This window comes from Pistacia vera, unplaced genomic scaffold (assembly GCF_008641045.1).
Source record: "Pistacia vera cultivar Batoury unplaced genomic scaffold, PisVer_v2 Contig25, whole genome shotgun sequence".
Classification (NCBI taxonomy): domain Eukaryota; kingdom Viridiplantae; phylum Streptophyta; class Magnoliopsida; order Sapindales; family Anacardiaceae; genus Pistacia; species Pistacia vera.
In genome coordinates, this window is record NW_022196057.1 from 1136256 (window position 1) to 1147384 (window position 11129).

An 11129-nucleotide genomic window follows, 5' to 3' on the forward strand; every position below is an offset into this window, starting at 1 on the left:
TGGCTTGTTGCATACTAATGGGAAAGACCATTCTTTCACTTCATGAAGCAATAAATTGTCAAAGCCAAATTGATAACTGATAATATCTGCATTCTAGACACACACGCACACCCCACCAAAAAAAAAAAAAACAAGGATGGGAAACATTTGGGAAATGATAAGTGATGAATCCGGTTGATTTTGGTGAGAAATTGACCGGAATCATCACTTTAACGTCGACAGGGACTAGTGGTTGTAGAGGGGTGGAGATGCAAGTTTTCATCATTTTAGGGACTGAATGAGTGTTTTAAATTTTGACATTTAAATAACTATTTAGTTTAATTTAGGTGTGAATGGAAAGTATGAAACATGGTTTTTTTTGAAATTTATGAAAAAAATTATAATGAATTTGGGCCTTTCAGTTTTTTGGGGCCCTTGGATTGGTTTGGATAAAAAATTATAACTTTTTGGGCCCAGTGGTATTTGTAAATCTATTTAAAAAATCTTAAAATAATTTTGGCATTTTGGGGCCCACCTGCTAGCCCTTGGGCCGGCCTGCATTTAGCTAGTAAGCACCTCTCCATTACATTGACTTTTTCAATAGTATGTATTCATTAACACCAACACTTTCTTGTTTCTTTGGTAATTAAGGTTACTTATTCCATAGGGTTTATTAGAATGGTCTCTCTACTCTGGACGTGGTATAAAAAGATGGGAAATCTATAGCAGTATGACTTCTTTAGCTTTTAGTACAGTTTGTGTCGGTGGTGTTAATCAACAAGATGATACGCTTTCTGCGCTGTTAATGCTATATATGCTCTCAGTTGCACACATTAATATTTGGAATATTTCACATGAATTCCAATTCATAATTTACGAGATTAAAAAAAAAAAAAAAAAAAAAAAAACGAAGGTGAATTTGAGCCAGAAGTGAAAGCAGTGTCGATATGTTTACGGAAAAATGGTAGTTAAGTATTGGTTTCACAGGCAAAGCATACTAAAGTGTAAACAATTAACATGATTTGATGAGAAATCCCCTTACCACACCTTAGAATTCCTCTTAACATTGACATTGGGGAAGCTCGGCACCTAAGATTAAGTTCTCCAAGTTCTTGGGCCCCCTTGCTTAAAAAGCATCAGAAAAGGGGGAACTATCTCATGACTGTCCATATCATTCTAGGAACTGAATGAATATAAATGGAACATAAATATTTCTGATAAGAAACAGCCAACTGAAATTGAGTGATGCTTTTAGCTAAGAAAGAGGCACTGGGTAGAAAGCTCATATTATTCCCATAAATATTTACCATAAAAGAGAGAAACAACACGCATACAAATAACACACTTCATTCAGCTTGAAATTGCTTATCCTAACCATATGGATTAGTCTACTTGGTCAAATATATGAAGATCCATTTCTGTCAATGATAGGCCAACAGGACATTTTCGCCAACAGCAATCGTGCCCAGTCTTCACTAAGCTGGCAACAGTCAACTTATCCATCTCAAATTCAGTCAATTATCCTCCAAAAGAATTCATATTTTAGACCATAAAAGACGTCTCTTGATTTGTAGAGTGGCACAATATCACCTGTAATATTCAGATGTCCTTTCGTTTGGTAGGTAAAACAAGAGATGAACTCACAACAACAAGGTCATATGCTACATTAAAGAAGCATTCTTGAGCTCCTTTCATGCTTTATCTCCATAATCTTTGTGAAACTCGTAAATCCTTAATCTGTTATAAGGGAATTTAGCGTATTTAAGCAAACATAAAACGTAACTCTGTTTAGTTTATTTTCATCAAATAAAAATCAGCAACTTCTTCCTCATTTATGTGGATCAAGTGACACAAAAGGGTCCTACACTCTCCTGCTTGCATTCTGCAGAATCATCTTCTAAACATTTTAAACAAGGTTCTCTGAAATGGGCAAAATCATTCACAGAAGTTTTTTTCTCCTACTGATCTCTCCGTGCTGCTTGTGCCAAGGTCCAACTAATATTTCTGTTTACGTTTGACACTACCAGCACTAATATATCAAGATTTTTTTGAGACTGAAGGGAATATCACTTGTAATTGATTAAACGGTAAAGAAAAATGTAACAGTGTTATATTAATTATTTTATCCTATTAAAAAGACTAGTGAAAATCGGTGCAAGAGTAGTGTGTAAGTTCTAATCATCCAAAAACAAAAGATCTTCCCCAGGAGGACAATGATACCATTACCCAACGGTCAAGATTTTCATGAATGGTGATGTGTTTTTTTTTTTTCTTTTTCTAGGTACCTTTATAAATAATAGATCATAGTATACTGTATACACTTTTGATATTTGTTTTTCATTTTCAAACAATTGGGCTGGCAGTGGACTTTTTGTGGGTTGGTATAACTCTCCTTAAAAAACCGAAGAAAAGGTGTCAAGCTTTTATAACCCATCCACCCTTTCTTCCAATGTGGGATCCTAACATTCATAGTTAACAACAAATCATGAGATACTACTAAGAGGTGTTTGTCTGAGTTATGAAAATTAGCTTATAAACAACAAGTGTTATAAGTTAATTTTAGCTTAAAGCATTTGAAATTTTAAGCAATTACGTGTTTGGTTAAATACTTATAAGTGACTATAAGTGTTGACGTGTTTGGTAAATGTGGCTTATAAGTAATTTTATTAAAAATGACTAAAAAAGATACTACATTAAACAAGGATATACTATATTTTTAAAATTAAACCAGATAATGTGGTAATATACTTGATCAAACTACTTTTAGGCAGAGTGCTTATAAGCAAAAAAAAAAAAAAAAAATGTACTCTCCCCAACTTTTTTTTTTTTTTTTTTTTTCTTATAAATCAACTTATAAGTCAAAAAAGTTATAAACAATAAGTCATTATAAGTAATTTGATCAGCTTATAAGCTTAGACAAACATTGCTAATACAAGATAATCTGTTTCTTCAAAAAAAAGTCAAATTTATTGAGTATCGCTTCCCGGCCTACTTTTATCTACTGACTCAGAGTGGGGTAGTGCAGAGTGGTGGCATTTAGCCAGGGCGTCACAAAAATATTCGTGATTCTAGATAAGAGTCACTTTGAGACTCTTTTAATAATATAAATATATATTAAAAAATTATTTTAAATTTATTTTTCTACCCTTTTAAGATATAAAATTACTAATTAAATTTTTATATTCAAGTTTAGAAACTAAATCTTTTTTAATTGATAATATAGCTAAATTATCTAATCTTTCTTATGAGGGTGAGAGGTGGACGACGACCGACAAGCTACTAGGATTAGGTTGTAATAACTGCTTCATACTAGGATACTCATAGAAATATATCAAATTAAATACATTTATATTAGCAAAAGTAAATGGCCCGAATTTTTTTTTTTTATTATTTACATATAATCATTCTTTATACAAAATAAGGTATCATTTGTAAAAGTTAACAAAAAACAGTGGACAGTGTAGCTATTGCTCCTCGCTTGCTGACGCCCATCCGACCGCGTCCTCACCTAGATCCTGCAAACACAAAGAGAAACAACGGGGTGAGCACAAAATAATGCTCAGTAAATAAACCCTCTAATCATCTATCCCCGTAACTCTCTCTCTCCATGTCTTTCCTTACAATTCTCATTTACTCTCTTATTTATACTTTTCTCTGTTTTCTCATTCTGTTTCTCTCTCTCTGTTTCTCTTTCTTAGAACTCTTTTCTACTAACTCTCTTTAGTAAGTTACGGCCCCATTTTACCGGGGGCACGGCCGAGACTCGCTCTCGCTCTCTGTGACTTCTACTCATTCTTAACCGATCGGACTCGATTATGCATGGATTCAGAACCCTTGGCCATCCGCATGCACTCTCACGGGCTACACCACTTCTCTCTCTCTCATACTTATGCCGCTCTCTCAATACGGCGTACATGTGGTAATACTCTACCCATTACTCACGGGTTCCCCATCGCACAACCTGCTATATTGTTTTTTTCTCTCTTTTCTCTTAATAAAGCTTACACTCAAAGTTCTCTACTCTTTTTCTACTATTTCTCTAATGCATAATTAATGCATATGGATGATTCATGCTCATTAATATACTCATGAAATGCATAAATGCAATGTTGCATCAAGATAGTTATTCTGCACAAGTCACACTCAAGAAGGCATAACTTGAGTTATACATATCGGATTGCTACGATTTTGGTCTCGTTTTAAAGCTTAGAGACAGGGCTACACCTTTTATGTTTTAGTCTCAACCTAGTTCAATCTGTAAGATGCCCAAAAAATCACTCAAAAAGCCACGGCTGTGACAGAGCATTTTTCACTTAGGCTTTTCACTTAGGCATTTCATCAAACAATAAATGTGCAAACATAAATTCTACTTTAGCTATAACTCTTCTTCTTTCTTTAACCATCCAAAATGGGAGTAAAGCTCCCTTGTATCATCACAAAACCTGTCAAGGAAAAACACTCCCAAAAGGTAACTCAAACTTCTTTCAACTTCAATCAAACTTCAACCCATCATCATACAATCAAAAGCACTTCTCATAATTCAAATATATCCAACAACAAGCATAATTCATCATCAATCTCATCTCAATTTCTCAATAATCATAACACATACATAATTAAAAGAAATCTCTACTCACTTGATTTTCTTAAATCTTAACTTGGTTGGATTTACTTACCTTGAATTTGAGCAACTCCAACACTATAATCTCTCTTTGATAGAATTCCCTTTCCTCTTAAACCCTAAGCATATAAAACCATAAGAATTCAAAACTTTAAAATTTAATCTCACATCTTGATGCAAGAATCTTACCTTTGGATGCTTAGGATTGAAAATCCACTCAAAAATACCCAAAATCTATGAATTTCCTTGGAAATCTAGTGAAGAAATTTGAGAGAATTTGAGTAGAGAATGGCATGAATGGAGGGATAGAGTGGCTAGGGTTTCTACTCTTGAACTCTTATTACATAATAATATATATATTAGTTTCCCATTTTGCCCTTGCTCTTTCTTGGAAATTCCATCTATGTCCCTTAGTCAATTACAATAATGCCCTCATTTTTATTACATTCTCCATGAAATTCTATCTCTTTTCACTCCCCAATTTTTCAACTAATTTTGAGTGAAAAGACCATTTTACCCCTAATGAAAGTTTAAGGGATTTTCTTCACATTTTTCTCAAAATAACTTTAACAGAATTCAACTAAGGGCCAACCAACCAAAAATAACAACATGCAAGCTCAAATGAGAACAAATCAATAAACATTCAAGCAATGCAACAATAATTTAACTACATACCTCAAGTGGGGGGTTTACATAGGTAAGTGAGTGGTTTGGAGAGGGGGCTGAGGGGACGAAGATGGTGGTGTTGGGAAAGGTCAATGACAGCAGATACATGCCGAAAATGGCTATCACATGCGATGAAGAATGAAAATGAGTTGCAAAAATTAGCAAAAATCATAGAAATTGGAGGTTATCAAGGCTGGGAAAACATTTGGGAAATGATTAAGTGATGAATCCGGTTGATTTTGGTGAGAAATTGACCGGAATCATCACTTTAACGTCGACAGCGGCACTATGGTGGTGTAGAGGGGTGGAGATGCAATGTTTTCATCATTTTAGGGACTGAATGAGTGTTTTAAAATTTTAGACATTTAAATAACTATTTTAGTTAATTTAGGGGTGTGAATGGAAAGTATGAAACATGGTTTTTTTGTAAATTTATGTAAAAAAATTATAATGAATTTGGGCCTTTTCAGTTTTTTGGGGCCCTTTGGATTGGTTTGGATAAAAAATTATAAACTTTTTTGGGCCCAGTGGTATTTTTGTAAATCTATTTAAAAAATCTTAAAATAATTTTAGGCCATTTTTGGGGCTTTTTTTTGGGGCCCACCTGCCTAGCCCTTGGGCCGGCCCTGCATTTAGCTAAGCACCTACTCCATTCACATTGACTTTTTCAATAGTATGTATTTCATTAACACCAACACTTTCTTGTTTCTTTGGTAATTAAGGTTACTTATTCCATAGGGTTTATTAGAATGGTCTCTCCTACTCCTGGACGTGGATATAAAAAGATGGGAAATCTATTAGCAGTATGACTTCTTTAGCTTTTAGTACAGTTTGTGTCGGTGGTGTTAATCAACAAGATGATACTGCTTTCTGCGCTGTTAATGCTATATATGCTCTCAGTTGCACACATTAATATTTGGAATATTTCACATGAATTCCAATTCATAATCTTACGAGATTAAAAAAAAAAAAAAAAAAAAAAATCGAAGGTGAATTTGAGCCAGAAGTGAAAGCAGATGTCGATATGTTTACGGAAAAATGGTAGTTAAGTATTGTGTTTCACAGGCAAAGCATACTAAAGTGTAAACAATTAACATGATATTTGATGAGAAATCCCCCTTACCACACCTTAGAATTCCTCTTACATTGACATTGGGGAAGCTCTCGGCACCTAAGATTAAGTTCTCCAAGTTCTTGGGGTCCCCCCTCTGCTTAAAAAGCATCAGAAAAGGGGGAACTATCTCATGACTGTCCATATCATTCTAGGAACTGAATGAATATAAATTGGAACATAAATATTTCTGATAAGAAACAGCCAATCTGAAATTGAGTGATGCTTTTAGCTCAAGAAAGAGGCACTGGGTAGAAAGCTCATATTATTCCCATAAATATTTACCATAAAAAGAGAGAAACATACACGCATACAAATAACACACTTCATCTCAGCTTGAAATTGCTTATCCTAACCATATGGTATTAGTCCTACTTGGTCAAATATATGAAGATCCATTTCTGTCAATGATAGGCCAACAGGACATTTTCGCCAACAGCAATCTGTGCCCAGTCTTCACTAAGCTGGCAACAGTTAACTTATCCATCTCAAATATTCAGTCAATTATCCTCCAAAAGAATTCATATTTTAGACCATAAAAGACGTCTCTTGATTTGTAGAGTGGCACAATATCACGCTGTAATATTCAGATGTCCTTTTCGTTTGGTAGGTAAAACAAGAGAATGAACTCACAACAACAAGGTCATATGCTACATTCAAAGAAGCATTCTTGAGCTCCTTTCATGCTTTTATCCCATAATTCTTTGTGAAACTCGTAAATTCCTTAATCTGTTATAAGGGAATTTAGCGTATTTAAGCAAACATAAAACGTAACTCTGTTTAGTTTATTTTCATCAAATAAAAAGTCAGCAACTTCTTCCTCATTTTATGTGGATCAAGTGACACAAAAGGGTCCTACACTCTCCTGCTGCATTCTGCAGAAGAACCTAGTTCTTCAATCATATTTGCACCAAATTCTTCCTTTCGGAAGAAAATATGATGCGAGGACCCGATCCACCAACTATCTGAAATGTTGGCAAACAGGGCCATAGTAGTGACCAACACCACCTTTTCCTGATCATCATAGCTTTTTCCCTTTGAAGTCATCTTCTAAACATTAAACAAGGTTCTCTGACATGGGCAAAATCATTCACAGAAGTTTTCCTCCTGATATCTCCGTGCTGCTTGTCCAAGTCCAACTAATATTTCTGTTTACGTTTGACACTACCAGCACTAATATATCAAGATTTTTTTGAGACTGAAGGGCATAATATCACTTGTAATTTGATTAAAACGGTAAAGAACAATGTAACAAGTGTTATATTAATTATTTTTCATCCTATTAAAAAGACTAGTGAAAATCGGTGCAAGATAGTGTGTAAGTTCTAATCATCCAAAAACAAAAGATCTTCCCAGGAGGACAATGAATACCATTACCCAACGGCTCAAGATTTTCTATGAATGGTGGATGTGTTTTTTTTTTTCTTTTTTCTAGGTACCTTTATAAATAATAGATCATAGTATACTGTATACACTTTTGATATTTGTTTTTCATTTTCAAACAATTGGGCTGGGCAGTGGACTTTTTGTGGGCTTGGGTATAACTCTCCTTAAAAAACCGAAGAAAAGGTGTCCAAGCCCTTTATAACCTACATGCCCACCCTTTTTCATTCCAATGTGGGATCCTAACAGATTCATTAGTTAACAACAAATCATGAGATACTACTAAGAAGGTGTTTGTCTGAGTTTATGAAAATTCGCTTATAAACAACAAGTGATTATAAGTTAATTTTAGCTTATAAGCATTTGAAATTTTAAGCAATTACGTGTTTGGTTAAAATACTTATAAGTGACTCATAAGTAGTTGACGTGTTTGGTAAAGTGTGGCTTATAAGTACATTTTATTATAAAATGACTAAAAAAGATACTACATTAAACAAGGATATACTATAAAATTTTAAAATTAAACCAGAATAATGTGGTAATATACTTGATCAAACTAGCTTCTAGGCAGAGTGCTTATAAGTAAAAAAAAAAAAAAAAAAAATGTACCTCTCTTCAACCATTTCAGGGGAGTCTTTCATTAAACAATAGCGCTGCTATTAGCACACGAGACAGTGATGTCAAGCACTGTCTTATTCCGTGCACAAGACAATGTTGTCAAGCACCATTTTGAATGTTATTTAGCTCCATTATGTAAACGAGATGGTGGTCAACGTCACCTCTCTCATGCTAAACAGAGTGAGAAGGAGCTCACTTGTGAAATGGATTTTCATGAAGAAACCCCATAAAAAGTGTTGAAAAGAGGCATTATCATTACTCCGATCAAACATAATATATCTTTGCAAGACGCTACCAAAAGTGACACTGTTTCAACCAAGACCTCTAAATGGCTATTTTTTGCTAAAACCACTTTTCTAAAGGGCAACAACCTTATCAACAAGACTTAATTCACTGGGATTCATACACAGTGTGTAAAAAACAGAAACACATGCATCTAACAAGTAAAAAAACAATTAGAATCCTGTAATTTCAACCCATATTTAGATTCTCCCCAAATCTTTAGCACTTCTCTATCACTGCATGTAACATACATACAGTTCAAGAAACAACTTTTACCAACACAATTAGAAATCTCATGCTTTCCCAACTTGAATTATTCTCCCGTATTACAAAAATGTAATGAAACAAAGGAGTACCTGGTTATGTGAGCATCCAAAGGTCTTGATATATATAGTCTGCAGCAAGAGAAGATCAAAACAAACAAAAAATTCACGAAAAAAAAGAGACAGAGAGAAAGAAGAAATTACCTGGGATCCAGGGACTTTGGAAGCAAGACGGTGATCAAGTTTGGNAATATCTGCATTCTAGACACACACGCACACCCCACCAAAAAAAAAAAAAACCTTATTTTTGGCAAATTGAGAACTTTCATACATCTTAAAAAAAATAATTGAAGTATAAACAATACCATGAACATCTTGTGCCATAAGTGTCACTAAAGAGCAAAAAAAAAAAAAAAATGATTAGTTTAAATTAACTTCACAATTATTTTTAAAAGAATTCTTCGATCAGCTATCTGAAAAAATTGCAATCTCTTACTTGGATTGCATTCATTGCACTGAACTGCAGGGATCCCTACCAAAACTTGAATCTGGACAACTTCTTGCTTTTGTAGCCAGTGCTGTTCGTATAACCGAAGCACTTTTCTCGATCAAATTCTCCTCCAAACTATTATCACTATAATACTGAGAGCTCTGATCATGCAATGAGTAATCTCTCAACTCTTCACACAACCCAGAATCATCATCTCTCATAAGCAGAACATTGTGTAGAATGGAACAAGCACCAATAAAAGCAACTGCAGTCTTAAACTCCTCTTGTATTGGCCTCCTCAAAACCCCCCAATTCTTTAAACTGGCAATAGTTTTCAATGCCGGAATACGCATCATAGCATGTGCTAAGTTGAAATTCTCTTCGATTGATCCTGGTTTAGTGTCCACAAATGGTACCATTAACCATGGAAGCAAAGGGTAGCCTCCATCACCAATTAAATACTGATCTACAGCCACCCCATTAACAAAGACTGGACTTGAATTCAATAACTTTTTTTCTTCAATATCTTTATATAAAGTTGAAGACTTTAGCACTCTTGAATCACCTTTATCACCACGAATACCGGCAACAATGCTCAAGATTCTTGAAGACGAATCAACAACAAGCTGTACTGCAACACTTTCTTCACTTAATTTATCATCTTTACAAGGTTTTGATCCATTATTTTTAACAATTTTGAACCTTGTACAATCAATAACACCACAGCAATTAGGCAACCCTGTGAGTTCCTCAAAAGATTCCGATATCGAATTGACCTCTTCTCCGCTAGGAAAAGCAACCCAGAATCGAAAATTAGTGCAAAGAACACGACACAACTGTCTAACACAAAACCGAGTCACCGACTCAGCAACCCCGAATCGATTAGCGAGTTCAGCATAATCTGACCCAGTAACTAACCTAAATAGACCAATACCGAGCCGGACATCAGGGGATAGATTCAAAGGTGAACCCACCGGGTCACGGCAATCCAATAACGGCTCAAGCAATCCAGAGAGCCATCTGAAGGTAGAATATTTCATTTTGAAGGAGTTTTTGAACGAATCAGGGGATTGAGTCAAACTCAGTTGAAGAATTCCATCTTCGAGTTTGGAGAATCTATCTTCATGGGCAGGCTCAGAATCTTGTTCTGAGAAAAGGGTTCTCTTCCTTTTTCTGGAAATCGAAAGGAAAGAAACAGAAGTAGCGACCTGCTGGGAAGAAAGAAAGTGGGAAATCAAAGGAAAAAGGTTGTATTTTTCGGAAGAATTAGAGTCAGGGAAGAGAAGGAGAATAAGAAGAAAGAGTTGAGAGGTTAAAGAAGAAAGTAGAGCAGACAATTTCTGGGAATTCATAGAGGAATATGATTGGATTGAGGTGTTCTTGGGAATTGAGATGTGTCAGAGTGTTGGTGAACCTGGAAAGACAAAAGAGACAGAGGCACCTGGCAATGAGATTCTGTTGTACAAATTTATGGAAGTTTCTTTTGTAGCACGTGACTCAACCACTTAGCTTTTTTTCAATTTTTTTTTTTTTTTTTTGGGAGATTTTGATTTGGTCTATATTTGGATACAGATTCTGTACAGCTTTTGGTCGAATTTATGTGAAAGGTAAGAGTGGGCCGAGGAATTGAGTACCATTCCATCTACCGTGTTGATATAAACATCAATATACCATTTCTATTTTTGATAAACGATGTAGATTGAATGTATATAAATA

General features: G+C 34.8%; 1 protein-coding gene across 1 annotated transcript; it reads right to left on the bottom strand.

The window, feature by feature from the left end:
• Positions 1-9221: 9221 nt before the first annotated feature.
• Positions 9222-10847, bottom strand: LOC116132274 (protein ALP1-like). Its single transcript, XM_031417929.1, has 2 exons — positions 9420-10847; positions 9222-9315 (listed from the first exon to the last, which is right to left on the bottom strand). The coding sequence occupies exon 1, from the start codon at positions 10763-10765 to the stop codon at positions 9431-9433; it is 1335 nt and encodes a 444-aa protein (XP_031273789.1). The 5' UTR covers positions 10766-10847; the 3' UTR covers positions 9222-9315; positions 9420-9430.
• Positions 10848-11129: the final 282 nt, after the last annotated feature.